This window comes from Lonchura striata, chromosome 17, assembly GCF_050655825.1.
Source record: "Lonchura striata isolate lonStrDom1 chromosome 17, ASM5065582v1, whole genome shotgun sequence".
Classification (NCBI taxonomy): Eukaryota; Metazoa; Chordata; class Aves; order Passeriformes; family Estrildidae; genus Lonchura; species Lonchura striata.
In genome coordinates, this window is record NC_140719.1 from 7266256 (window position 1) to 7293577 (window position 27322).

The following is a 27322-nucleotide window of genomic DNA, read 5'->3' on the forward strand; positions in this document are numbered from 1 at the left end:
AGCTGGGGCTGGGCTCAGGGGGCTGAGGTGGTGGCATCCATGTGCTTGCAGAGGTGGGACCTGTCACCCTCACCACGGATCCCCAGCTCTTCCAGCAGCGCCTGCGGGAGCTCCATGTCCAGGTTGGCATCCTCAGCCCCACGCTGCTCTGCCAGGGCCTGGCACTGCATGGTGGTGGCTTCTGGGGGCAATCCCTGCATCCCCCACAAGTGTGATGGGGGTTCAGGCTGAGCCAGACTGACTGGGGGCTGCACACAAGGGTGGGAATGGAGAGGATGGGTAATACTGGAGCTGTGTCCCAGAGCCCTGCAACAGGGCAGAGAATTCCCAGCCCACAGCCCTTGTCCCTAATGGAGATGCTGTTCCCAGGAGAGTTTCCACAGACTCTCCATGGAACCAAAATTCTCTTCTACAACCACTGCCTGATAATTGAGTTTTTCATTTCTGGTTTTTTTTTTTTTTTTTTTTTTTTTTTTTTTTTTAAATTACTTTGTCTGCTTTCTGCCAGCTGAAATGTTCCCCGGGAGCTTAATCCTGCTTTATCCATCCCCACTCTTGCCCTGCCTCCCATGAATTGCCAAATCCCTGTGGCAATTTCCCTTCGGATGCAGCTGTTTTGGCTGTAACGCTGAGGCTGCAAATGGTTTCCCAGCCCTTAGGGGTGCCAAGCCCTGGGAAAGTGGGAGCTGGTCCTTTCTGTGCCAGGAGGCTTCCCTGGGGTGGCCCTGCAGCCACAGGGACGGGCACAAATGTGCCCACTAAAGGTATCTGTGGGAAACCAGTGGCTTCTGTGAGCACGGGACCCCAAATGGGTGCTTTAATTATCCTCATCAGTGAGACAGGGCCGGGTCCGTGTGATCCTGAGTGTCCCTGCAGTTCCATCCCGCTGACTGCAGAAAGATGGGATAGTTTGTCCCTGTGAGCACCCCCGGCTGGGATGCTGGGTGGCTCCGTGCCTGCGCCACGTCCCCGCCTGTGTCCCTCAGGGCGGGGGGGACTGCCCGGAGATGAGCGTGGGGGCCATCAGGGTGGCCGTGGAGATCTCGCATCCCGGCTCCTTCATTTACGTCTTCTCGGATGCTCGGGCCAAGGACTACGAGCAGCAGGAGGAGCTGCTGCGGCTGCTGCAGCACAAGCAGAGCCAGGTGAGCGGCCCTGCTGTGACAGCAGGAGGACTGCGACAGTCCTGGTCCTGCCCGTGGTGGGCTGGCAGGGACCACGGGTGTTTCCAGCCAGCTGGAGACTGCCCAGCTCCCCATTGACAGGAAGAGCTGAGCGTGCACACATTTATTTGTATTTTTAACTTGTGCAAGCTTAGCTGCGCAGTAACAGCACCGCATCAGTGAGATGCAGCAATAAAGCCCCTGGACTGGGGGGAATTTTGCATCCCCCCGGGCCAGTTCGATGCGCTGGGATGCTGCTGGGTGGCAGCTGTGTCCCCTCCCGTGGGTGGCCGGGATGTCACGGGGCTGTTGCTGTGGCAGGTGGTGTTTGTGCTGACGGGGGACTGCGGGGACAGGAGCCACCCCGGGTACCGCGTGTACGAGCGCATCGCTGCCACCAGCTCCGGGCAGATCTTCCACCTGGACAAGCAGCAGGTGACCGAGGTGAGTGGGGACACCTGGCCCCCAAAGTGAGTGCTAAAGTGAGGCTGTGCCTGTTGGGGAGGGGAGATCCAGGTTTAATCCTCCCCTGACTGCTTCCAGGTGCTGAAGTGGGTGGAAGAGGCCATCCAGGCTTCCAAGGTCCACCTGCTGTCCACGGACCATGAGGATGGTGGGGAGAACACATGGCAGGTCCCATTTGATCCCAGCCTGAAGGAGGTCACCATCTCCCTGAGTGGCCCTGCCCCAGGGATCAGGGTCCAGGATCCAGCAGGTAGGAACCCAGGGGACAGGGACAGCAAAGGGGCCACTTTTGGCCCCCAGAAAGACCTCAGGTGACAACAAGCAGGAAGGGGTTCACCAAACCCTGCCCTAAAACTCAAAAGAAAAGATGATGAGCAACAAAGCCCTCAGCAAACACCAGCACATCTCCCTGCTCCCCTCCCAGGTTGGCTTTACCTCTGGCTTTGAGGGTTTTCCCTGGCTGTGAGCTGTGGTGGGCTCTGCACCACCCTGAGCCCTGAGGGAGGTGACTCCTGGCTGCTGTAGGAGCCAGGGCACAGACCTGGGTTGCTCACCGAGACGTTCACTTACTGTTACAGGAAGGGTCCTGGAGAAAGGCCGAGGTCTGAAGGAGCTGCTCAGCATCCCCAACTCAGCCATGGTGGTGGCTGTGGAGCCCTACGAGCCAGGGACGTGGCTGGTCACGGTAGGCTGGTGGCAGACCTGCACATCCTCTGCCTTTTCCTGATGGATATTTAGCTTGCCAGGCTTTTCCAGGTGTGCACTTTCCCCATCCACCTCCGGCCAGGCAGAGGATGTGTGAGCAGGCTGGAAGGGGCTGGCTGCAACCTCTCCCTTCCCATCTCCTCTCCCTCCCCCTGCCCTCAGCACTTGATTCTCAATCTGCTTCCAGACCCGGAGCAGTGGCCGCCACTCGCTGAGGATCACAGGCATCAGCAATGTTAATTTTCAAGCCAGCTTCTCCACCCAGCCGGAATTTGACACCAGCCAGCCCGGAGAGCGGCCGGTGCAGGGTGAGGCTGGCGCTGGCCGGGGGGATGGATGCCGCATCCGGGCGCTTTGCAGCCGGGAATGTGGCTGGTGGGTTTTATTCCTTCCTCGCTTTCCAGGTCTGCCCATCTCTGTGCTGGTGAACTGCACCGGCCTGAGGCCGCCGGGGCGCCTGCAGGAGATCGAACTCTTCAACACCTCTGGCCACGTCCTGGGCTCGCTGCCCGCGCAGCCCCTCTCCAACTCCTCCTCCGGCTCCGCCGCGCAGCTCTGGGTGGGGTCGCCTCTCTGGGTCCCCCCGGGTGACTTTCTGCTGAAGGTGAAGGGTGAAGATGGCCAGGGCCACCCCCTGCACCGCCTCTCGGGGGTCACCTACACCAGCGTGGTCCCCGGTGAGTGGAGCCCGCGGGTGCTGGGCAGGGACCAGCGGTTCCAGCGCTGCCTCTGCTTTGGTTTCTCCTTGGTCATCCTGCTTCCCAGTGAGCTGCCAAGGGTGTTGCACATCTGCACATCCCCAACCCCTTCCAGGTTTGCCTAAAGTGAACATCTCCAGCAATATCCAGGCTTACAGCCGTGAGCCACAGCTCATCTCCTGCTCTGCACACAGTGAGATCCCTTTCCACCTGCAGCTCAGCCGTGGCAGGGTGAAGCTCGGGGAAGAGCAGCTCTTCAGGTGAGCCTCTGGTACGGCCCAGGAGGGAACCATGAGGGTCCCTGAGCTCTGTCAGCTGAGGGCTTGCTTTGTGCTGGGTGAGTGCCTTCAGGTTCTGAGCATCCCAAGAGGAAAATTCCAAGGGACAGGTCCACAGCAGGTGGGGATGCACCTCTGCCTGACTCAGACGATAAAAAAAAATCCCAGGGAGCAGGACTAGGATGGTGGCATGGCAGTCCAATGTGGGAGTGATCCATATTTTCATCTCTCCCTTTTTGTAGGATTTCAGGGAACATCAGCTGGTTGATCCCTGCGGTGTCCGAGAGCGACGAAGGCTTTTACGAGTGCACGGCCACGAGCAAGGTCGGAGTGACCCGGGCTCGTGCCTACGTCTCCGTCTCAGGTGGGTGCTGCTTGTGCCAAGCCTCAGAGCCCTTGCCATGTCTGTGGCCGGGCACAAGCTCCTTTCACCCAGGCATCCCGTGTTTGTAGAGCCACCACCGCGTCTCATCGCCCCGGGCAACATCACGGCTTCACCAGGCCAAGACGTGGTCATGTCCTGCGAGGTCCTGGGGGATGTGCCCTACAACCTGACCTGGAGCTGGGACGGGAAGGCGGCACAGCCAGGGGATGGCCGGGCCCGGCTGCTGCAGAACAGCTCTCTGCAGATCAGCCACGTGCAGCCCGGGGACGGGGGTCTGTACGAGTGTGTGGCACAGAGCGCCCATGGCACTGCCACTGCCTCCCTGTGGCTCTTCATCCAGGGTAGGCTTTGCCCCTGTGTGGGACCCTGGCCTGGGGGATGTCTTGCCGCCCCGAATGGCGCCTGGGGGCTGAGCCCTGCTCCAACCCCGTGCAGAGGCGCCGTGGGTGAAGGTGGACCCCAGCCCCCAGCGTTTCAGCAGGGGCCAGGAGCTGCGGCTGAACTGCACGGCCGGGGGCCACCCCCAGCCCCACAGCAGCTGGAGGCGCTGGGGCTGGGCACTGCAGCAGGATGAGAGGTAACCCCTGGGGACCCAGGAGCCTCCATGCTGCCTGTCCCACAGGGATGGTGCTCCCCTTGCAGGGATGTGCAAGGTGAGGGAGGGAGGCTTGGGGCTGCTCTGGAAAGAAGGAGGCACTGCAGTATCCCAGCCCATGCTCCTGAGTTGCTTGGCATGCTGCTGGCCTTAATTTCCTGTATTTATTTTTAAGCTGTCCTGCCTTATCCAGGTCACTGTCCCCACTTTGCACACCTGGTGTGAGCTCAAGTCCCAAAATACTCCTTGTACTTCCCGTTAATTTCTTCTGCTTTTTGCCTTTCAACTCCTGCCCGTGTCAGGCTGTGAGTGCAGGAGTTGGCTTTGGGAAAGGCTTTTGGACTTTAGAGGTGAGAAAGCTCAATTCTCAGTGCTTTTCCCTGGTTCAAAGCAAAGTCCTTCCCTGCAGCAGCTGGCTCTAAGTGCTGACCCACATTCACCACATGCCCAGCATGTCCTGAAACCTGCTCATTTATATCAACACATTTTCCATCATCCCTGTTTTCACAGAGCTCATTTCTTCCATTTCTCTCCCATTTGCTGCAGGGTTTTCAGGGATGCTGAGGGTACCCTGCACATCAGGTCTGCTGTCCCAGAGGATGCAGGGAATTACAGCTGCTATGCCAGCAGCACACTGGGCTGGGATGAGCAAGTGATCAGCCTGGAGTTCACTGGTACCTGCTCACTGGGAATGGGAATGGGGCTGTGTGTGATGGAGGGTGTTGGGGTCAGCACACAGGGAATGGGGCTGTGTGTGATGGAGGATTTTGGGGTCAGCACATGAAGAATGGGGCTGTGTGTGATGGAGGGTGTTGGGGTCAGCACACGGGGAATGGGGCTGTGTGTGATGGAGGCCATTGGGGAACAGCACATGGGGAATGGGGCTGTGTGTGATGGAGGGTGTTGGGGTCAGCACACGGGGAATGGGGCTGTGTGTGATGGAGGCCATTGGGGAACAGCACATGGGGAATGGGGCTGTGTGTGATGGAGGGTGTTGGGGTCAGCACATGAAGAATGGGGCTGTGTGTGATGGAGGGTGTTGGGGTCAGCACATGAAGAATGGGGCTGTGTGTGATGGAGGATTTTGGGGTCAGCACACAGGGAATGGGGCTGTGTGTGATGGAGGGTGTTGGGGTCAGCACACGGGGAATGTGGCTGTGTGTGATGGAGGATTTTGGGGTCAGCACATGGGGAATGGGGCTGTGTGTGCTGGAGGCCATTGGGGGACAGCTCCCCGGGCTCTGGAGTCCCCTTGTGCTGGATGGCATCGCACCCAGCGCAGCAGAGGGTGACCAAAGCCACCTCTCCCCACGACACAGAACCTCCTGCCATCCTGGCAGTGACGCCCAGCCTGAAGGCGCTGGTGGGAGAGGATGTGACCCTGGAGTGCTGGGTTTCGGGGTCACCCCCGCCCCACGTCGTGTGGTACAAAGGTGAGACCGGGAGCAGGCGCCGCGACCCTTTGGCCGCCCTGCGGGGACGTCTCACGTGGGTGTGACCCTGGGGGGACCCACGGAGGCCCGAGGTGCTGACGTGGGGGTCTCGGGGCAGGGGAGCAGGCGCTGGCGGCGTTCCCGGCGGGCGGCCCGCGCGCGGCGCTGCGGCTGCAGGCGCTGCGGGAGGAGGACGCGGGGCTCTACGGCTGCCAGGCCCTGGGCGAGGCGGGCACCGCCTTCGACACCACCATGCTGCACGTGGGCTGTAAGTCCTGCTGCCTCCTGCCGCGGGTCCAGCCTCTGCCACAGCTCTCCTGTCTGGCTCAGCTCCCCGCTGCTGCTCTCCGAGGCTTCCCAGCAGGGAGGTGTTGGTGCTTGTGAGAACCCCGGGCTTGGTCTGGGGTCTCGTGTGGTGGAAAAGTCTCTCCTCCAACCCGTGCTTCCAAAGAAAGACTCCACAGCCTCTTGGTGTTTGGTCTCAAGGCAGTTTATTGTGAGTTATCTAAAAGATTGTCTTTGTGGGCTGCAGCCCATACAGGGACACACACACACCCTGACATCCTCTCTGTCTGCTGTCCTCTTCTTCTCTCCCCGCCCAGGGCTCCTGCTATCTTTTATATGATATATTACATATAATATGTTTACAGTTTCTCCCTAATACCTACTACCTATGTTACAAGGTGCTTTTCTACTCTAAACCAATCCATAAGTGCCAGCATCAAGAACATGGAGGCAAGGAAGAAGAAGGGGGAAGAACAGGATCAGCCCACTTTCCTCCATCTTAGAACTTCTGACCCCCATGTACAAAGTAAAACCCCTCCTGTACAGGTGCTAAAACCCCCCTGTACAATACTAAAAAAATTTTCCCCTCTACTTTGTAACTACTTTTATTATCTATCTAATCCTTTGTGACTGCTTGTTCCACCTCCAAAGTTGGTAACTCATTCCATGGCTCAAACTCAAAATCACAGCTGTTTGCAGCTGCCTGCCAGGGTCTAAAATGCTTCTGACCAAGGCCTGGAACCTCTAAAAATGTCTGAGAGACATTTTGAGTTCCAACAGGTGCTTGGTACAAATGGGCAGAAGCCTGGCAGGAATTCCAAGTTTTGGGAAAGATGCAGAGGCTCAGCAAGTGGGAAAAGACAAGGCAGTTGTTTTTGTGCTGAGACATGAGGGCTTGGGGCGCAACTGTGGATGCAAAATGTATTCAGTGGGATTAGGTAGAGGTGGGGGTTGATTTTTGTGTGTGTGAAAATCTTTTGCTGGAGGCAGAAGGGATGAAAGCATGAGGAGGAGGAGGAAAGGCCCTGTGTTGAGGGCACCAGGGTTTAAAGAAGTTAAAAATGGAAAAGTGCAAGTCATTTTACTGAGCCAGGGGTCGATGAGTGTAACTGGAAGAGGTGGAAACTGCAATGGCTCTGACAGCTTTGGAAAAGCACCAAATGCTTTAAGCCAGTCTTGTAACGTGTCAGGGCACCTGGCTCATTGCTTTTGCAGCCCCATCCCTTCTCCAGGCTCAGCTGTGGGGATGCTGGACCTGCCTGAGCCCTTTCTCTGCTGCTCTCTCCTGCAGCTGCCCCTCACTTTCCTGAGCCCCTGGGTGACACGGAGGTCGAGGTTGGGGAGAGAGTGAGCCTGCTGTGCCGTGTCGAGGGATCTCCCCTGCCACGGGTCTCCTGGTCCCGGCAGGACGGGAAGCCCGTGGTGGGCTGGCAGGGACCACAGGGTGTTTCCAGCCAGCTGGAGGCTGCCCAGCTCCTCATTGACAGTAAGAGCTGAGCGTGCACGCATTTATTTGTATTTTTAACTTGTGCAAGCTTAGGTGTGCAGTAACAGCCTGCAAGCCTCCAGCTCTGAGGGGTGTGTCCCCTTTAGAGGTGGTGGTGGGGCAGGGGAGGCTGGTCCCTGTCCTGGAGCTCGCTCGGGGCTCTCCAACCCCTCCAGGCTGAGGCTTCTCCCCACTGTGCCCCAGGTGCCTCGCTGGATGACCAAGGCATCTACATCTGTGAAGCCCAGAACGAGTTTGGGAAAATCCATGCGGAGGTCAAGCTGACGGTCACTGGACATGGTTTGTTTTCCCTGCTTTGCTCGGTGCCTCAATCCCAGTGTGCTGGCAGGGGGTGCGTGGCACAGACCAGAGAAGCTGTCTCTGTGCTGAGCTGGCCACAGTGAATGTTCAGCGACCCCAGGGCAGGGTTTGGGCAATGCCCTCCGAGCCCTCTTTGGCTTCGTACGCTGACATGGACCCACATTGCAGTGAGCATCCCAAAATTCCTGGGGAGTGGAATTAGACCTGGTTTATGCTGAGCCAGGATCCAGATCTTGGAAGAAAGGTGATCTGCATCCATTCTCCTGAGCATTCCTGGCAATTTGTCACTGATTAATACTGGTTTCCTTTCCCCTGTTTCAAGCAGCCCCAGAAATAGCCCTGGCATCCCCTGTGGTCCGTGTGCTCCCAGGCCAGCCCGTGTCCCTGCCCTGTGTGATCCTGGCTGGGAGCCCCTTCCCAGCCCGCCGCTGGCTGAAGGATGGGCACATGGTGAGGCTTCCATGCCTGCTGGGATGGTGGGTGGGTGGGTGGACACCTATCCCCTGGTGGGGCTTCACTACAGGATGAGTCCCCCAACCTTTGGGGTGAAAGCTGCTGCTGAATGAATCCAATGGAGCGTTTGTGCTGGGGAGGTGATGTGGGTTTATCTCCACATCAGGATGCTGCTCAAGGATTCATTTCTGGATGTGCCCCAAAGATGCAGGGATGTGTTGGTGTTTGACCCTGCCATCTGTCCTGCTCTCTGCCCATTCCAGGTAGCCCCAGGTGACCGCTACTCCATCCGGGCTGATGGGAGCCTGCACGTGGACCAGGCATCACAGGGGGATGCAGGAACGTTCACCTGTGAGGTGACCAACGCCCTCGGCTCGCACAGGCAGGACGTGTCCCTGGTCATCCACGGTGAGTGGCAGGGAGCTGGGTGTCCCTGCTCGGCAGTGACAGGGGGGTGCTGCTCCCTGTGCTCTGCTCCCTGTGGTGGACGTGGTCCTGGCCATGCAGGATGAGGGGCTTCTCTTCCTTCCCAGCTCCCCCCAGCATCGAGCCTGGCCCTGTTCTCGTCACTGCCACCGAGGGAGCGGCTGTCACCCTGCCCTGCAATGCCACTGGTGTGCCCCCACCCACTGTCACCTGGGCAAAGGTAGGGGACAGGGACAGGCTGCTGTGCCCCTGCCAGCCCTCGGGGTCAGGGTAATGTGTCTGAAGGGGTGTAGCTCTCCATTGTGCCTGTGCCTGCCTGGGGAGGTGGCACCAAGTGCCCTGGGAAGCTGGGACCAGGGCATGGCTTGCTCTGACGTGTCCAGAGCTCTCTTCTTGCCTTTGGATGTTGGACTCATGGGAGAATCTCTGCCTTCCTCCCTTCCCTTCCCTCTGTAGGGCACAGAGCCCAATTCATTGAGCCCACACTACCAGCTTGACCCCAATGGGACGCTCCTGATCCCTTCATCATCCCCTGGGGATGCTGGCACCTACTTCTGCACAGCCACCAACGCAGCAGGATTCTCCCGCCGGGAGATGCAGCTCTCCATCAGCAGTGAGTGCTCAGGACAGCTCCAGAGGGGACTGGCAGGGGGAGAATGACCTGGGAACGCTCCTGGCTCCCTTGGAGCACCAATCCAGGTGCCAGATGGGTTTGGAGGATGGGAAGAGAAGTGATGAGGGCTGTGGGGCACTTGAAGTGTCCCTGCACCAGCTGTGCTCCCTCTCCATCCAGCGAAGCCCAGGATCAGTGTGAATGGATCACAAGCATCGGACCCTGTCCCCATCCTGGCTGTGCTGGGGCAGGAGACCACCCTGCCCTGCGAGGCCCAAGGAGACCCCCCTCCCTTGGTGGTGTGGAGCCGGGAGCCCCAGCCCCTGCCCCTCGCCACCACGAGGTAAGGAGGGCCATGGGTGCTGGGGGCCACCAGCTCCTGGGGTTTTGTCTCTTCAGAGCGATGGCAGGTCCATGAAGGGACTCGGCTGCTTGGCAGGGGGATGTGAGGGGCAGCCCTGGCATCCTGTGGGCAGTGCAGGAGCTGAGGCAGCCAGGCAGTGCTGCATTAGCTCTGCTCTCCTTGGAGAGTGCCAGGCTTTTCTCCCAAACATCTGGGGCCAAGCAGCTGCTTCCAACCATTCATGTGCCTACCCTGGATACGGGGCTGGGGTTGGGAAGGAAACTGCAGTGCACCTCCTTTCCCTGCTGTCTGTCTGCCTTCCTGCACATTCCTGCCTCGTGCTGTCACAAGGTCAAGGATGTGCCTGGGGATGGTGGATCCCTGCGGGAAGTGTTGGACCAGGGCCTGATGCTTCTTGGGATGAGGTTTGGCACACAGTTTTTAGGCCATCAGTGGCCTTGTCTGCACTGGGATGTGGGGTTTTAGGGCAGTTTTGTTCCAGTGAATAACTTCTGGGGGGACAAATCAATTTGTTGATGGTATTGAAGCTGATGACAGCCATGAGACAGATAATGTGATTTGATGGGCAAGGATAAACACATATCCAACCATTCTTCAACCATTCTTCAGGTTATCTGGTGTTTTGGTCATCCAAAGTTGCTTCCATATGTTAGCACCATGTTGGAAGGGACCCCCTAAAGCCACGGGCCCTGGTCTTGGGGTTGAACTCTCCTTAGCTCTACCTGAGGATTGCTGTGGCCTGGGGAAGCAGGGAGGCATCTTGGTTTTGCTCCTCTTGGGGGATGCATTGCCTTGTTGTTTGTGTCCGATTTGCCATGGTTGCTCCTGGCTGGCCTGTGCTGCTCCCCACATCTCAGCTGTTTGTCCATGCTGGGTGATTTATGGGAGCTCACGAGGAGGACTCTGCAGCCGTGGGCTGAGATGATGTTATGTCTGTGGAGCACAGATGGGGCTGGGAATGAGAGCACGGCCAGCTCCAGCTGCAGGGACTGAGCTCAGGGGGAACCCTTGTCCTCCTTCCTCCCCGTGGGCTCACGTGCTGCCTCGTGCTGAGCTCGTGCAGGGGCTGAGCAAAGGGGATTTGCCCCTATGGGCAGCGGTGCCACCCTCTTTGAAGGGGAGGTGGCCATGGTGACCTTCTCTTGGCTGTCCCGAGGTGATGGTGAGCTCTCAGCCCTCACCTCCTCACAGTTGGGTGATGGATGACATGGCTGTTTCTCCCATCCAGCTTTCCTGTTCCTTCTCCCCCAAGGTTCAGTGTCCTCCCTTCAGGATCCCTGCAGCTGGCCGAGCCCCAGGTGAGGGACACCGGCCTGTACACCTGCACGGCCACCAACGCCGCGGGGAACGCCTCGCTCAGCTACAGCCTGCGTGTCCAAGGTTCACACGCCCTCCCCATGTGCCCCTGGGCTCTGCCCCCTCCAAACCCTTGCCTGTCTCACGTCCCTGTGCCAGGTGGTCACAACCTGAGGTGCCCTCTCCCCTCAGCTGCCCCCCAGCTGTGGATTGGTGATGGGGAAGGGTACCTGACAGCTGTTGCCAACACCTCCCTGAGGATTCGCTGTCACACCACGGGCATCCCCCCACCCCAGCTCCAGTGAGTGCTGCAGAGTGCTGAAGCTCCCTGTGCTCCCAGGATGGGTGGTAGGGGCCTCTGGCTTGGGGTGTTCCTTAGGGTGGAGGCATCCCTTCCTCCTCCTTGTCCCTGGTGTCCTCTTCTCAGCAGTCCTCTGACTGCTGGTGACAAGGGGACAGTGTTTGCTGCCAGCACCCCACTGCTCACCCTGTTGGTGTGCAGAGACACATGGTGTGTGGTGGCAGGACAGAGCCAGGACTTGCTGCCTGTCCCCTTGCTCGCAGGTGGCTGAAGGATGGGCACCCTCTGGACGGGCAGGATGGTGTGGTGGTGTCCGAGGACGGTGGCACTCTGCTGCTCACCCGTGTGGGGCTTGGTCACCAAGGGCTCTACATCTGCCAGGGCAGCAGCTGGGCAGGGCTGGCCCAGGCAGAGGTGCAGGTTTCAGTGCATGGTGAGCGCAGCGCTGGCGTGAGGTGGGCTATCCATCCCGTGTGTTGGGAAGAACGTGGCTGCCCAAAGCGGTGGGAGTTCCTGGCCCAGATTTTTGGTAGATGAAGGGTCACTGGCTTGGTTCCTTGGGATCTTGTCCTTTGTCAATGAAGCTGAGAGGTGATGGCCGCTGGCACCACAGTAAATCCTTGCCTGGTGTTTCCTGCTGGAGGTTCCTCCCCCAGCCCCATTTCCCATCCACCAGCAGGATGGGACTCTGAAGGTGCCAGGTGAGAAACCAGCAGGGAACAGAGATCCCTGCTTGGGAAGAATGAATGTCTCATTCAGGGGCAGCTCTGGCTGGTTTGGGGAGCAGTGGTGGCACCGTGGGGTGATGTGGTCCCCTCCCAGGGTGGGGACCGAGCTGTGCCCCCGGCTGCGGCTCTGGCAGGACTCGGAGTGTGCCAAGAGCCACTGGTGAGCCTGGCTGTGCCCAGGGCCCTGCCCTGTGGTGGCTGCAGTCAGCCGGGGCCACGCAGAGCCGCTGATGGTGGGCACTGGGTTGCAGTGCCTCCAAACATCGAGCCCAGCACGGTGGATCTGCTCATCCCGGAGAACGGCTCGGCATCCCTGGAATGCCTGGCCTCGGGGCTGCCTGCTCCCGGTGGGTCAATCCTGTCCCTCAGCTCCTGCTCCTGAACCCCGGGGCTTTTCCATGGTGAGGGGGGCAGCAGCATGGCTCCCCGCAGCTCAGCTCTCTGCTTGCCTGCAGACATCACCTGGTACAAGGGGCAGGAGCAGCTCTCGGCCGGGGCAGCGCTGGCCCTGTCCAGGGATGGGAAGCGCCTGGAGATCCCCCGTGCCCGCCTCTCCCACGGTGGCAGCTACCGCTGCGTGGTCTCCAACGTGGCCGGAGTGGCCGAGCTCTGGTACAGCCTGCAGGTCACCGGTGAGTGCAGCCGTGCTTTCCTGAGAGATGGGGGCTCCCCTCCTATGGAATATCTTGGGATCAATGGGCTTGTCCCAGCCCTCAGGGTACATGCCTGGAAGATGGCTCTAGCAGAACCCTGTCCGCTGCTTCATTTGCAATTCCAGTCATGCAATCCCCTGTGCTCATCCCAGATGATATCCTGGAAAGCCATGGCCCCATGGATGGGTATTGCCAGGTCCCCATTACGGGGTCACCTACCCACCCTGTCCCTTTTGCACCCCGGGTGCCTGGTGACGTTTCTGTATCCTGGCCTCAGTGGTGACTCCTGGGCTGCTGCCAAGACAGGCACTGGTCACTTTTTCTCACTTGGTCCAAGCATCCCTGCAGCTCCCCAGACCACTCAGCACGTCCACAGCTCCGGGGGCTGAGCCAGGCCCTGGCTTTTCTCAGGGATGCTCTAGTTGGTGGAAGTCCTGCAGGCAGGTGGCCAGGGCGTGGAGAAGATCCAGTTCTGCTCTGGGCTTGTTCCTGCAATCTCTTCCCAGGGAAATGTTTGCACGTCTGCCGTCCTGGCTCGGGTGCATTGTTTGGGTTCTGCTGTTTTTGTTTTTCAAGGGTTTCTGGGTGTTGAGACTTTTCTTCTCTAAACTGATAGCCCTCATGGGAAGGAGTTACCATTTTCCAGCCAGCTGTATCTATGAACAGCTGAGAACATCATCTGATAATGGAAAGAGTTGGGTAACCTCAGTGAGCAGGGCTGCCTAACAGGGCTGTGTCTGGCCAACCTGACCTTGGTCTGTTTGTGGGATGCTTGGTCATCCTCTGCTGTTGGCCACGTGCACTTAAAAGCATCCCTCACTTGGCTGGAGAGACAAGATTATTGTTTCCACATGAAACCAGGGCAGGGGAATGTCACTGGGGTTCTTGTGGCACCCAGCAGGGCTGCAGGGGGTGTGTATCCAGCAGGATGGAGCTCCAAGCTGCCCTTCTCCTCTTGCCCAGTGCCATCAATGAGCTGCTCCTCTCATCCCTGCAGTGCCTCCATCCTTGTCCTCGCCAGAGCCCGAGGCCGTGTCCGTGCTCGAGGGACAATCTGTCCAGCTGGCCTGCGAGTGCCATGGGGTCCCCCTGCCCACCCTGAGCTGGTGGAAGGATGGTAGGGCTCTGTTCCTCAACCCACATGGGTTGACCCAGCTGTTGGTCTCCTTGGAGCAAGGAGTGCTTTTTTTTGAGCAGAATCCGGCTTGTGGGTGGGAATTTGTCCTGCTGGGAGCCTGAGGGAAAGCTGCTGTCCCCTTCCCTGGGCAGGTGAGCCCCTCTCCACCCAGCCAGGGAGCCCAAAGCTGGTTTCTCCAGGAGGGAACGTGGTGCACATGGAGAAGGTACAGCTGCTGGACCAGGGCACATACACCTGTGAGTGCAGGAATGCTGCTGGCAGCAGCAGCAAGGAGCATCACCTGGAGGTGCACGGTGAGCATGGGGCACCAGAGGCCTGTAGGGGCGGGTGGAGGTGGTGTGACTTCCCTCAAGGCGAGGTCCAGCTGGACTCTAAATCCATTGCCTGGGATATTTTGGAAGGGATGCTGCTACCTGGCTCAGCTTTGCCTGGGAGTTGCTGCACATCCCCTTCACCCCGTGTCCCTCTGCCTGCAGCACTGCCAAGGGCCCAGGGCAGCAGCAGCACCCCGAGGAGAGTTTCTGTCATCGAGGGTGGTGAGACGGAGCTGGAGTGCGAGGCCAGGGGGACACCAGCACCACGGGTGACGTGGGTGAAGGACGGGCAGCCCGTGGCTGCTGGGGACAGGCTCCTGCTCACAGAGCACGGGCGGCGGCTGCACATCCCCAGGGCAGAGGTGGCCCATGCAGGACACTACTCTTGCCTGGCTGCCAGTGCAGAGGGGCAGGAGCAGAGGGAGTTTGATGTTGTGGTGCATGGTAAGGACGTGGGATGGAGCTGGTGGCTGGGGGTGGGCTGGATGCAGGAAGGATGAGGAGGGTGGGGGTGTGGAGTAACTGGATGTGCAGCAGGTGTTGGACAATCCAGCATGTAGCAGGTCCTGGGGTCAGCAGGGTTATGCTTCAGGAGTAGTTGTAGAACTGTGTCCATCAGGCAGGAGCTTCTTTCCAGAGCCATCACAGCAGTCATATAAAGTATTACCCAAGGACTTGGGGACCTCATGGGTCAGGGCCACTTGAGTTATAAAAGGTCTGAGGTGGCTCAGGCTGTGTGGCCATCCCAGTGTGAACCTGTAGCCTGGACTCAGGTGGGCAGGTATTGTAAATGCAGGTGAACCCAGTGGGAAGAAATGAGGATGTCTGACTGCAGTTCAGAAGGCTGAATGATTTCTTTATTATAACTATACTATAATACATTAATATACTATATAAAGGAAGATACTAAAACTACATACCTACTTGTTCTAGCTACCATATCTAACTCATGACCCTGTTCTCAGGAGTCCAGACACAGGTGGATCTAATTGGCCATCAAGCTCAAACAATCCTCACCAGAATCCAATCAAGTAATCACCCCAAGTAAACAATTCTCCAAATTCATTCCACAAAACAAAACAAAACAAAAAAAACCCAAATAAAAAAAAAAAAACACAAAGAGCAGAAATAGAAATGGTTTTCTCTTTCTTGTCTCTGTACACCTCTATGAAAAATCCTAAGAAAGAGAGAAATGTCCCTGTGACATGCAGGTAAGTGGCACTGTTTGCTGTGGGTCACTTGTCCCATAACACCTTTAAAGTCACCATCTCCAGGTGATGCTAATGGAGCTTCTGGGTTTGTGTCCTAAATCTGTACAAAGCAAGAAGGTGGGAAAAACCAGGTTCCCCCACTTCTCCCATCTTTGCTTTGCTCCTTTGATGTCCTGGCTGCTTTGCAAATGGGTGTCCATCTTCTTTTGCATCCCCAGTTCCTCCTGAGTTCATTCGAGGATCAGGACTGACAACCAACGTCAGTGTGTCCCTACAAGGATCCCTGACGCTGTCCTGTGAGGCCACTGGCATTCCCCAGCCCAGTGTCACCTGGTTCTGGGATGGCTCTCCTGTCACCCCCAGCGAGCACACACACGTGCTTTCAGGTCAGAGCTTGGGTGTTGTGAAAGTGCTTTGGGAATGTGTTTTGCCCCAACATTGATGAGCTCAAACTCATGGTGGAGCCATAGCCCCACAGGAGCACAGCTGGGACGTGCTGGTACCTGGATCAGAGCCTTGAGACCTCTCTGCTCTGTCCTTCCAGGGGGGTGGCTGCTCAGGCTCACCCGTGCACGAGCCCAGGATGGTGGTCACTACTCCTGCCTGGCCAGCAACGTAGCTGGGGAGGCCAGGAGGCATTTCTACGTGGAGGTCCTAGGTAAGGAGGGGTCTTCTGTCTGCTGCAGGACTCCTGCTGGGGTTTCAGAGCTCCACCCTTGCAGGAGCAGACATGAGTTAAGACTAGACATGCTGGGTGTGCTGGAGTCCTTAGGATGTGAGCTCAGAGGCCGAGCTGGCCAGCTGCTGAAGTCTCTGGGGGCTTGTGTTCCTAGTTCCTCCCCACATTGAGGACGCGGGTGAAGAACACACCTTCAAGGTGCCCGAGGGCCACCCTGTCACCTGGTCCTGCCTGGCTTCAGGTGAGCATCAAGTGGGGAAGGGAGGTGAGCAAGGCGGGGATGGGGCTCAGGGGCAGACCTGAGTCTCACTTTGGGGTGTGGAACAAACGGATGGCTCCAGCCAGAGATGTGAAAACAGCTGAAATCGGCCGCACAGCTCTTTTGGGATGGTTCCTGGCTCTGCAGTTCTGCTGTCCGGGAAGCGCTGGGGAGGGGACGCCCACATGGGGACCCTGTTCCACAGTGAAAGATCCAATCTTTCCCAAATGGAGCTAAAATCCCTTTAATCTCATTTCTCTTTTAGCGATGGGAATAATTAATCACCTCCCACTCAGGGACAGTTCTCTTTCTTCTTGCTGGCTCATCCAGCAGCTTCTAAAATCCTGATCCAGATCACGATAATTCAGATTTGGGATGATGTCCCTGCTTTCCAGAAAAGCTCTGACAGCAACCCCAGCCAGGCTGTGCTCACACATGGAAAAACTTCACGCAAAGGCCAAAACCCATTTTCCATCCCTCACAGGCAACCCACAACCTAAGATCACCTGGCTGAAAGACAACCACCCTCTCCCTGGCACCTTCTCCATCTCCCCTGATGGCTCCTTGTTCCACATCCCCCAAGCCTCCCTGGCCCATGCTGGTCACTACTCCTGCGTGGCCTCCAACTCTGTGGCAAATCAGACCAAGCGTTACCTGCTGGATGTTTTGGGTAAGAGATGCCTTTGGATGGAGGCAGGGTCTCAGGTGTGAGCAGACTTAGTGGCCAGGTGGGGAGGATCCCTTAGTCCTGCAGCCAAAGCACGGCATGGGCTTGTCCAAAGCCCTTGTGAGATCTCTTGGAGGAGCAGAAAGCACCTGCTTAGTGCAGGATCCATCTGCAGTGGTGGCTTGTGGAAGGGGGGATGTGTCTTCTGGATCTCTGTGGTTTTGGAGGGCAGCAGGACAGGGCAGAGTCTGAAGTTGGCACAGGCTGTGTCAAATCCAAGTCCCTGAGCCTGGGTCATGCTCTCTGGTGGGGGGGTGAAGCACTGGGAAGCCTAAGTGTGTGCTAGTGCTGATCTAACACACAACCACGTCTCTGCAGCCAGTCCCACCTTGGCTCGAGATGATGCTGCCGCAGAGGAAGTGACAGTGATCATCAACAACCCCATCTCCCTGGTCTGCGAGGCCCTGCCCTACCCATCTCCCAACATCACCTGGCTCAAGGACGAGGTTCCTCTCAAAGCATCTGGAAATGTCCTCCTGCTCCCTGGTACCGTGCTGCTGTCCACTGGCTCTGCATGACTGTGGTGGCCCCTTGCTGTGTGTGCCCTGGGGAGTGGGAGCAGGGCCTTTTCTTGATCTGGCTGGGGTCCAGCACTGTGGGATGGTGAGAAATAATCACCCTGCAGGACCTGAGGGCTCAGGGATCTGCTGGATGCTGCTCTTCCACGTGCTGCATCCTCTGATTGTAACAAGCCTCCTCGGTGCTGGTTTTTATAAGCCTGGCATGCTCTAGAAGAGCATCAGACCCCCTCCAGCCAGGCTTGCAGGCACTCAGCAGGTCCCTAGAGATGCCTGGGGAGAGAGAGCTGTGGCTGTGAGCAGCGACCCTCTCAGGAGACCCCCTTTGCCCAGGTGGCCAAGGGCTGCAGATCCTGAATGCCCAGGAGGAGGACACGGGCACCTACAGCTGCATCGTGGCCAGCGAAGACGGGGAGGCTGTGAAGAACTACGCTGTGAAGGTTCTGGGTGAGGGAGATCCCCATCCTTCCTAAACCCTGCACTGACCCCACCACTGTAACCAGGCCAGTGCTGCTTCCTTTTGCTTCCCTTTGTCTTCCCCACTAGTTCCTCCTTGGATTGCCAGAGAGGATCCCTTGGGGGAATTGGCAGTGAAGGAGGTGAAAACCAGGGTGAACAGCACAGTGGTGCTGGAGTGTGAGACCTGGGCTGTGCCCGAGCCCACCATCCGCTGGTACAAGGACAAGCAGGTGAGGTCCCAGCTGTGACCAGGGAGGAGCTGCTGGTTTTGGGGACTGTCCCAGCTGGATGGAGTGGGAAGATACCCTTTGTACAGCTGGCTGGGCTCTGCCCCGCTCCTGGGTGTGTGATCCTCCTCCTGCTCTTTTCTTTCAGCTCCTGGAAAGCTCCGAACACCTCCAGATCCTCAGTGAGGGGCAGGTCCTCCAGATCCCAGCAGCTGGTGTCTCGGATTCGGGGCACTACACCTGCGTGGCCACCAATGCTGTGGGTGAAGATGACAGGGACTTCATCGTGCATGTCCAAGGTGAGCCCTGGGCAGAGAGCCAGCACCCAGAGCAGGGGGTGTCTCAGCAAGAGCAGGGGTGCTCAGGGTCACTTGTGCGCACAGAGAACAGCAGGAAAAAAAGTTTGAGCCTGCTGGAAAACAACAAACATCTCCTCAGCTCCAGTGAGGGCAGATGCTGTCGGTGCACCTGGGGGTCAATGTCCCTGCTCCCACAGCTGACCACAGCCTGTCCCCGCAGTGCCCCCCATCTTCCAGCAGCAAACGGGCCCCAAAGAAGCCCTTGAGATCTTCTATCGGGAGGAAGACCAGGATGGGGAGGTGACAGAGCACCGACAGGCTGTCCTCGGCCAGCCCGCCGCCCTCTACTGCGACACCAGCGCTGTCCCCCCGCCCCTGCTCACCTGGTACAAGGATGGGGAGCCCCTCTCCCCTGGCCTGGGGGTGCTGATGCTGCAAGGTAATGGGTAGTGGGTGTGAACCCCCACTGTGGGCCTGGGGGTGCTCCTGCAGCAACCTTGCGGGTCGAGAGCATCCATAGCATGGAGGAGGATGGATCCTGTCCCCTTCCTCCTGCCACCACACACAGCACCCAGGGGACCTCTGAGTCACTGGGGCTGTGCAGGGCAGGGCTGGGGGATGTCCCACAGACCCTGTGCCGTGTCACAGGGGGCCGGGTGCTGCAGCTGCAGGCAGTGCAGGAGGAGGATGGGGGCAGGTACACCTGCGAGGCGGCCAACGCTGCGGGGCGGGACCGCCTGCACTACGAGCTGGAGGTGCTGAGTGAGTACAGGGACAGGGGACGTGGGACTGGGGCACATGGCAGCCCCATGACCGCCTGCTTCCAGCTGCCCCGGCCATCCGTGGTGGCACAGAGGACCTGGTGGAGGAGGTGACGGCCACCATCAATGGCACTGTCCGCTTTGAGTGTGAAGCTACTGGGCACCCGGAGCCCACCGTGTCCTGGCTCTGGAATGATCTCCCCATAGAGGCTGGCCCACGGCACCAGCTCCTGGAGGGTGGAACAGTCCTGCAGGTTGGTGTTCCCCTAAGCAGGCGGCTGTGCTGGGGAGAGGCACAGGAGACAGCAGATGGAGGGGATGGGGCGTTCTTTCCTCCCAAAGGAGGCTGCCCTGGTCTCACCAAGGTCCCCGAGGAAGCCCCAGCATCCCCCTGAGGGGCAGCCCCCAGTGGTGCTCTGCTCCCCCTCTGCAGGTGGCAATGGTGGAGGAGGGTGACGCCGGGAGTTACACATGCATGGCTGAGAACCCGGCCGGGTCAGCCGAGAAGCACTTTGCCCTCGCTGTGCAGGGTAAGGCATCTCCCCTTCCCTGGGTCACTGATTTACTGCCCTCCTCCTCCTCTTTCTCCACCAACTGGAGTTTCCTTTGGCTCTGGCACTGCATGGCTGCTCTGCCCCCTGTGCTGGTCACGCTCGCCCTGTGAGAGGAGGCTGAGGTGCCACAGGCTCCGAGCAGCGAGGGGCTCAGTGCGTGTTTCCTCCTGGGGAGGCATCGCCCTCCGCAGTGATGGCTCCCCTTTGGCACTGTCTTTTGGGTGCACCGGAGCAGAAGCGCCCTGGAGTGTGGGTACAGACCCCGAAAACGTCAGTGGCGTTGTCAATGGCAGCGTCTCACTCGTGTGTGACATCCAGCCCCACCCGGCTGCAGAGATCACCTGGTACAAGGATGGCCACGTCCTGCGGCTCGGAGAGGAGGTGACTGTCACCCGAGGTATGTTGGGATGAGCCAGAATCATGGCCTGTGCCCCTGACAGCGAGCTCTAGGTCCCCTAATCCCGGAGAGGAGGTGACTGTCACCCGAGGTATGTTGGGATGAGCCAGAATCATGGCCTGTGCCCCTGACAGTGAGCTCTAGGTCCCCTAATCCCCCTTTTTTTGGATGCCATGTGTGGGACCCGAGCTCAGGCTGTATGACACACTAATGACACACTGCTGAGTGATCCCCTCTGGAGAGGACCAAGGGCTGCATCCTGCAGAACTCCACGCTGCTGCTTCCTGGAAAGCTCAGTGCCCTTTTCATGGGGTACAGCGAGGCTTTGGACCTCAAAGATGGGAATTCCATGGCCAAACTCCTTTTGCATGGAGCTTGGCCAGGTGCTGGGGGATCAGTCATCTTGCTGCTATAACAGCCCAGACCTGGTTCTGCTCCAGGCTGTCCTGATTCCCTGCTCTCCACTTCTTCCAGGCTCTAGGGTGCTGCAGCTCCCTCGCCTGCAGCTCTCCAGCTCGGGCACATACACGTGCATGGCACTGAACGTGGCCAGCCAGGATCAGAAAAGCTTCATCCTCACCATCCGTGGTACGTGGGGAGGGCTCAGCTGGGAGCTGTCCCCTGAGCTCACACCGAGGAGCTGGCAGTGAGCCCTGCTCTGCCTCACACCCCCTGTCCTGCTCATCCCCCTCAGAGCCCCCAGGCACCCCGGAGATGCTGGAAGCTGACATGGGGACACCCCTCGTGCTGACCTGCCATGTCTCTGGTGTGGCCGTGCCCGCTGTCACCTGGCTGAAGGACGGGCGCCCGCTGGGTGTGTGCGCAGGGCAGCGCTGGGCCAGGCTGCCACCCCCAGCCTCGCTCTGCTCCCCTCCGAGCAGTCCTGCCTCAGCTTCCCAGCTTCTAACCCTGCTGCAAGAGACCCTCAGGGCTGCACAGGGAGGGTACACCGAGCATGAAGGGTCTGGCCTTTTCCCTGCATGCTTTCAAGAGATCTTATGTTTATTCCTGAGGCTCAAAGCAATGGGATGTGGGCACAAGACGTGATGGAGGGATATGCAGGGGGTGAGCTCTCTGGGTACCAGCCCTTGGCGTGCTTGCTGGGGCAGGAGTTTGCCCCCAAACCAGAGTCTCTTTTCTCCTGTAAAGGTCCAGCAGTGAACTCTGCGAAAACCCTGCTTTGCTTTAACAGTGTCCCCAAACCTGGGTCCAGGGGGGAAGGGGAAAGCATGACAATGAGTCTGGGGAGGGCTCAGTGGAGGAGCACTGCTCAGCCCCCTTCCCCTGTCTCCTTGCAGAGATGAGCCCCGAGCAGGGTGTGGTGTCTGGGGGGGCCCAGCTCCTGCTCAGCCCCCTCCAGCCCTCCCACCAGGGCCGATACACCTGCCTGGCACAGGGCCCGGGGGCCGAGACACGCCAGGACTTCATGGTGCTGGTGCGAGGTAGGGCTTCCCCGAGGCAGCCTGCTCCCTGTGGGCTCTGCCTCAGAGGTGAGCCTTCCTCCCCCTCCTCTTCCTCAGCCTCCCTCTCTCCTCGGTGCAGTGCCCCCTCAGATCAGCAGCGCAGGGGACCCCAGCGAGCACAGCGTGCTGGAGGGCAGCAGGGTGAGGCTGGAGTGCCGGGCAGAGGGGCAGCCCACCCCCCACATCTCCTGGCTGAAGGACGGGCAGCCCCTGGGGCTGCAGCCCCCCTCACACGCCCGGTGAGTCTGGGGGGGCTCAGCGGCCCCAGTGCAAAATCGCTTGGCAAGGCAGGGTGAGCTGTGCTGCTTCTTGCTTGGCCTGGGATGCGTTAATCCCGGCTCTTTGCTGAGAGAACGTCACCCCGGGGTAAACCTCGGGGTCTGGGATGGTCACTGCCACCCTGGCAGGCTCCCAGGTGCTGCCCTGCCCTTGTGATGTGCCCCAGAATCCTCATCCTCGGCCTCAAACTGAGCACAGAGCGCTCCTGCCCCGTGGGATGAGCGCGCAGGTCACTGTCCCACCCTCCCCGCGCAGGGTGTCCCCGGATGGCAGCGCCCTGCTCCTCGAGGAGCTGCGAGCTGCCGACTCCGGGGCTTACACGTGCCTGGCCCGGAACAGCCTGGGCGAGGACACGCGGCTGCACACGCTGAACGTGCTGGGTGAGCAGCGCCGGGACCTGCCGGGCAGCGCCGGGGCCACCCCACCCCGGCAGCGCCAGCAGCCCCTGTGTCCCCTCGCCCAGTCCCTCCCGCCATCGAGAGAGCTGCCGGTGACTCGGAGGTGCTCCGTGGGCTCCCGTCCGCCCTGGTGACACTGCAGTGCTGGGCTCGGGGGTCCCCTCCGCTGCACGTCAGCTGGCTGAAGGATGGGCTGCCCCTCCGCCTGTCCCCTCGCGTCACCCTGCTCTCGGCCGGGCACATCCTCCGGTGAGAAGCGACCCTGGGGCAATGGGCAGCCGCGGGATTTGGGGCTGGTGGCGGTCTGCATGAGGGCACTGCTGCGCCCTGAAGTGGCCGAGTGTCACCTTGGGGAGCAGGGGGTCACCCGGAGCTGATGTGTCCTCCCCATCCCCGTGTCCCTTCGCACGGGTCAGGATCTCCCAGGCGCAGCTCTCCGACGCTGGGCTCTACACCTGCATTGTCTCCAGCCGGGCAGGAGTGGCCGACCGCAGCTTCCTCCTGCAGATACAGGGTACAGGGCAGGGACTGGGGCGGGCACAGCAGGGGCACCTGGACACCGCTTTTGTTGGCAGAGCACACGCTGTGCATTGCACCCATCCCCAAGCAGGGTCCTGAGCCATTCCTCCACTGCTGGGATGGGCTTGGACACGATGGAACAAAGCAGGACCAGCCTGAGAGCAGTCCCAGAGCGTCCTGCAGGAGGGCTGAGCCACCTCTGGTTGCTCGAAGGACATCAGGGAGTGGCCGAAGCCACCCCCGGTGTCTGGGGACCTGATTTTTCTCCCCAGTGCCCCCTGTCCTGGAGAGCTCCGAGAGCAATGAGGAGCAGATGGTGGCCGAGGGCTCCGATGTCACCTTCACCTGCAAAGCCACCGGGTCCCCAGCACCATCAGTGACCTGGCTGAAGAATGGAGAGCCCCTGGGGCAGCAGAATGCCCAGGTGCCCGGTGGCCCACAGCTGAGCCTGGTGGCCGTGGCACTGGCTGATGCAGGCATTTACTCGTGCCTGGTGGCGAATGAAGTGGGAGAGGTCAGCAAAGCCTTCCACCTCGTGGTGATGGGTGTGTGTCATCCCTCTGGGTTTCAGAAGGGCAGCTTAGCCAACTTTTTGGGAGCAATGAGGGGATGAGCCCTCCTGCCTTGCTGTGTGCCTTGCAGAGCCACCCCGTGTCGAGGCTGGGTCCCATCCCACGGAGATTTCCATCGCTGTGGGCACCCCTCTAGGGCTCACCTGTGTGGTGACAGGTGTCCCCATGCCCACTGTCACCTGGGAGAAGGATGGACGGCTGCTGGCAGGGCCCTCGCTTGTGTCAGGGAATGAGAGCACCCTCCACATTGACAGCATTGAGGTAGGAGTTTTACTTTTTTCTCCCTACCTGGGTTTTCTTTTTGTGCCTCAATTTTTCCCTCTCCTGGCTGTGCAGGAGGCTGATGCTGGCTTGTACACCTGCCTGGCCACTAGCCCTGCAGGGGAGGACAGCAGGAGCTTCCATGTCAGCATCCAAGGTAGTGTGATCCCAGCAGTGCAGCGAGGAGAAGGCTACAGGGTGGTTCAACCCATGGGGGGGACCAGAGAGCCAGAACCTCCTTTTATGGGATTGGTGTGGGCTCCAAAAGAGGGATCTGGAGCACAGTGATGGCCTGCAGAGTGGGGGCCTATGCATGACTTATGGGGACGCGGATGGAGTGTCCAGCCCATGTGGCACACCCTGACCCCCCCTGCTCCATGTCCCACAGCACCCCCCAACATGGCAAGCACCGGGGAGATCCCCATCATCACAGCTGTGCCAGGGGGGCAGCTCCTCCTGGAGTGCCCAGAGGGTGCTGAGCCCCACCCCAGCATCGAGTGGCACCGGGAGGGCTCCCTGCTGCAGGTACCTGTGACAGGAGCAGGGACGGTCACCAGCAGCATGGGCTGGTGCTGGGGGTGGTGCGGGGTGGCTGCTGACGGGTCCTGGTGGTTTTAGGACGATGCCCGCAGGCAGGTGCTGGCCCAGGGGCGTTTCCTGCAGGTCCTGGCCGTGGCTGCGGCGGACGGTGGCGAGTACAGCTGCAGGGCCACCAGCGCCCCCGGGGACACCGAGCCGCGCGTCCGGGTGCAGGTTCACGGTGAGCGCTGCCCTGCCCCGAGTGCCGGCTCCTTCCCGGTTAAATCCAGCCTGTGGGATGTTATAGGGCGTCTTAGGGTCGGGTGATGGGATGGCAGGGCTGGACAGCACCCAGCCCCCAGTGCTGCTCTGGGCTGGCATCCTCCATCCCTGAGCCTTACCCCACGCTCTCGGTGCTGTCTCTGGGTGCTGCTGCAGTGGCCCCGGAGATCCAGGCGGGCCCCAAGGAGGTGAAGGTGCTGCTGAATGCCTCGGCCGTGCTGCCGTGCCGGGCAGAGGGGTGGCCTGTGCCCCGGGTGATGTGGCTCAAGGACGGCCAGCCCCTGCCTGGGAGCGACAGGTACGAGGCTCTGGTTGGTGGCACAAAGAGCTGGCACTCAGGTCATGCCACCCCCCACAGCAACAGGTGATTAGAGTGCCAGTCACCCTGTGAAGAGCTGTGCTCTGTCCTCAGGCCAGCACAGGGGGCAAGAGCTGCATGTGGCTGCAATGGCACTTGTCACCTTCCCAATCCCTGCTCCCTGTGCGATCCAGCCTGGCCATGCAGAGCTCCCACAGCGTTCACCTGCTCTCCCTCCTCAGATTGCAGCTCCTGCCAGGTGGCTCTCTGCAAATTGACCCTGTCCAGGTCCAGGATTTGGGCCATTACCTCTGCATGGCATCCAGCCCTGCTGGCTCTGACCGGCGTGGCCTGGACCTCCACATCCTGGGTGAGCAGGAGAGTCGGATGGATCCCTCCTGGCCTCACCCTCCTGTAACCCAGCCCTGCTGGGCTGCCCTCATCAGTGCAATGATGTGCTGCTGTCCTCTGCTCATGGCTGCCATGCCCTCCCACAGTCCCTCCTGCCATCACACCTGGGCCCTCCAACCTCACCCTGCTGGCTCAGCAACCGGCCACGCTGGGCTGCGACGCCTGGGGGTCCCCCGAGCCCCACATCAGGTGGGAGAAGGATGGCCGTCCCCTGAACCTGCACCTCCCACCTGGCACCTACAGGTACCTGTACACCAAAGGGTTCCCCTGTAGGGTGGGGTTTGCCCCTGCTGCTGCTCCGGGGGACAGAGGTGATCCTGATGCGTGCTCTGCCCACAGTTTGCACTCCTTAGGGTCACTGGTCATCTCCAGCCCTGCTCCCCGGGACGAGGGCAGGTTTGAGTGCATCGCCACCAACGCTGCTGGAGAGGCTCGAAAGGCCTTCCTCGTGTCTGTCCATGGTGAGCTCCTGGGGCTGGGGGTCTTGCTGAGAGTGGCTTTCCCAGGATCTGTCACCACCTCGGCTGTGACATGGGTGTGCTCCAACCCTGCACCGGGTTGGGTGTCCACTCAAGAGCTGGGCTTGGGGGTGGACAAGAGGGGAAGAGAAATACTCGTGCCCATATGAACAGGGACAGAATCCCCTTCAACGTTTGCCATAGAGCCCTGCTCACCTCCCTCCCTCCTTTCTCCAGTGCCCCCCAGCATCGCTGATGACCTTACGGATGTGGTTGTCACCCGGCTGTCCCCTGCAGTCCTCACCTGCTACGCCTCGGGCGTGCCCCCCCCGACGGTGTCATGGAGCAAGGAGGGGGCTCGGCTGGGCAGCAGAGGAGGGGGCTACCGCGTCCTGCCCCGAGGTACAGCACGGGGCAGCCCGGCCCGGGCGGGGACGGGGGTCCCTGCCAGCCCTGCCGCCGCCTCCCCTCTGCCTGCTGCTTTCCAGGAGCCCTGGAGATCCGGCAGGCGCTGCCTGCACACTCCGGCCGCTACACCTGCACGGCTCGCAGCGCCGCGGGCACGGCGTGGAAGCACCTGTGGCTCACAGTGCAGGGTAAAAGCAGCTCCAGGGTCCTGCTGCCGCGGGTCCTGCGCCCTCTTCCCAGGGTGGCACTTCCCTGCCCTTCGCAGAGCCCCCTGCCTTGAAGCCCCTGCCTGGCATGGTGATGGTGATGGTCAACACCAGCGTGGTGCTGTCCTGCGAGGCCACAGGCGTCCCCCGGCCGGAGGTCACCTGGCAAAAGGATGGTGTTGGCATCACTGGAGGTGAGCAGGAGTGAGGTGAGGGCTGGCAGAGCTCACATTACCTGCCAGCTTTTACCTAGGGGGAGATATAGGTGCCAGGGGTTTGTAGGCACCCCAGCAGGGTGTGGGGTGTCACTGTGCATGGGTCCTGCTGGCTGCTGTCCTTGGTGGGTGTGGTGGCCGCTGGATCTGTTCCATGGAGACTCCTTGGGAAGAGGCACCTCTGTGGGGGAAGCAGTCCTTGCACATCATCCCTCTGTGCCTTGGCTCAGCTGTGCTGCCCCATCCTGTCCTTCATTTCTGCCAGGGTCTGGGCTGAAGGTGCTCCCCAGCGGGCAGCTCCGCCTCCTCCGAGCAGCCCCAGAGGACGCAGGCACCTACCTGTGCCTGGCTCGCAACCCCTCGGGCACCGCTGCGGGGCGGACCAGGCTCATTGTGCAAGGTACGGCAGCGATCAGAGCCCCGGTGCTCCCCGCTCGGCTCAACCCCTCCCCAGCACCTCTCAGCAAAGCGTGGCTGCCAAGCTGTGAGCAAATCCTTCTGCCCCCTCCAGTGCCGCCCGTCATCGCCGCCGGCCCGCCGGAGCTGGCGGCGCTGGCGGGGCTGGAGGCGCGGCTGCCCTGCGCCGCCCGCGGCGTGCCCGAGCCACGCGTGTCCTGGAGCCGGGACGGAGCGCTGCTGCGGGGCGGGAGGGCCACGGTCCTGCCCTCCGGGGAGCTGCTGCTGCGGGATGTCCGGGTGAGCACTGTCCCCTAGGGCCGCTGGGAGGCTGGAGTGATGAGGAGCAAGTGTTTTCTGCTGCTGAAGAGCTTTTGGCTGATTGGGGATACATCTGGCAGAGGGAGAGCCCAGTGCAGTCCTGTGCCACAGGCTGGAGGGTTGGG

At 60.1% G+C, this 27322-nt stretch overlaps 1 protein-coding gene across 1 annotated transcript in view; it reads left to right on the forward strand.

Annotated features, from left to right (window-relative positions):
- Positions 1-27322, forward strand: part of HMCN2 (hemicentin 2) — a 35868-nt gene that overhangs the window by 2495 nt on the left and 6051 nt on the right. Inside the window, exons 2-63 of the mRNA XM_085556457.1 lie at positions 52-122; positions 987-1145; positions 1485-1607; positions 1707-1878; positions 2207-2313; positions 2521-2641; positions 2738-3010; positions 3147-3291; positions 3552-3673; positions 3763-4035; positions 4130-4271; positions 4836-4963; positions 5609-5722; positions 5841-5990; positions 7299-7493; positions 7698-7793; positions 8140-8264; positions 8531-8675; positions 8801-8913; positions 9150-9306; positions 9487-9649; positions 10923-11050; positions 11159-11267; positions 11531-11770; positions 11984-12342; positions 12451-12627; positions 13646-13765; positions 13918-14079; positions 14263-14544; positions 15530-15697; positions 15856-15969; positions 16145-16231; positions 16734-16919; positions 17295-17462; positions 17828-17941; positions 18041-18183; positions 18329-18479; positions 18700-18918; positions 19128-19241; positions 19307-19494; positions 19674-19770; positions 20030-20191; positions 20666-20779; positions 20886-21005; positions 21490-21633; positions 21734-21893; positions 22039-22313; positions 22397-22580; positions 22748-22845; positions 23123-23395; positions 23493-23683; positions 23759-23840; positions 24072-24208; positions 24302-24443; positions 24641-24782; positions 25025-25152; positions 25280-25436; positions 25533-25654; positions 25889-26053; positions 26140-26247; positions 26325-26459; positions 26746-27176. Coding sequence (XP_085412583.1) covers positions 52-122; positions 987-1145; positions 1485-1607; positions 1707-1878; positions 2207-2313; positions 2521-2641; positions 2738-3010; positions 3147-3291; positions 3552-3673; positions 3763-4035; positions 4130-4271; positions 4836-4963; positions 5609-5722; positions 5841-5990; positions 7299-7493; positions 7698-7793; positions 8140-8264; positions 8531-8675; positions 8801-8913; positions 9150-9306; positions 9487-9649; positions 10923-11050; positions 11159-11267; positions 11531-11770; positions 11984-12342; positions 12451-12627; positions 13646-13765; positions 13918-14079; positions 14263-14544; positions 15530-15697; positions 15856-15969; positions 16145-16231; positions 16734-16919; positions 17295-17462; positions 17828-17941; positions 18041-18183; positions 18329-18479; positions 18700-18918; positions 19128-19241; positions 19307-19494; positions 19674-19770; positions 20030-20191; positions 20666-20779; positions 20886-21005; positions 21490-21633; positions 21734-21893; positions 22039-22313; positions 22397-22580; positions 22748-22845; positions 23123-23395; positions 23493-23683; positions 23759-23840; positions 24072-24208; positions 24302-24443; positions 24641-24782; positions 25025-25152; positions 25280-25436; positions 25533-25654; positions 25889-26053; positions 26140-26247; positions 26325-26459; positions 26746-27176 — 9890 coding nt within the window. The remainder of the gene's footprint in view (positions 1-51; positions 123-986; positions 1146-1484; positions 1608-1706; positions 1879-2206; positions 2314-2520; positions 2642-2737; positions 3011-3146; positions 3292-3551; positions 3674-3762; positions 4036-4129; positions 4272-4835; positions 4964-5608; positions 5723-5840; positions 5991-7298; positions 7494-7697; positions 7794-8139; positions 8265-8530; positions 8676-8800; positions 8914-9149; positions 9307-9486; positions 9650-10922; positions 11051-11158; positions 11268-11530; positions 11771-11983; positions 12343-12450; positions 12628-13645; positions 13766-13917; positions 14080-14262; positions 14545-15529; positions 15698-15855; positions 15970-16144; positions 16232-16733; positions 16920-17294; positions 17463-17827; positions 17942-18040; positions 18184-18328; positions 18480-18699; positions 18919-19127; positions 19242-19306; positions 19495-19673; positions 19771-20029; positions 20192-20665; positions 20780-20885; positions 21006-21489; positions 21634-21733; positions 21894-22038; positions 22314-22396; positions 22581-22747; positions 22846-23122; positions 23396-23492; positions 23684-23758; positions 23841-24071; positions 24209-24301; positions 24444-24640; positions 24783-25024; positions 25153-25279; positions 25437-25532; positions 25655-25888; positions 26054-26139; positions 26248-26324; positions 26460-26745; positions 27177-27322) is intronic.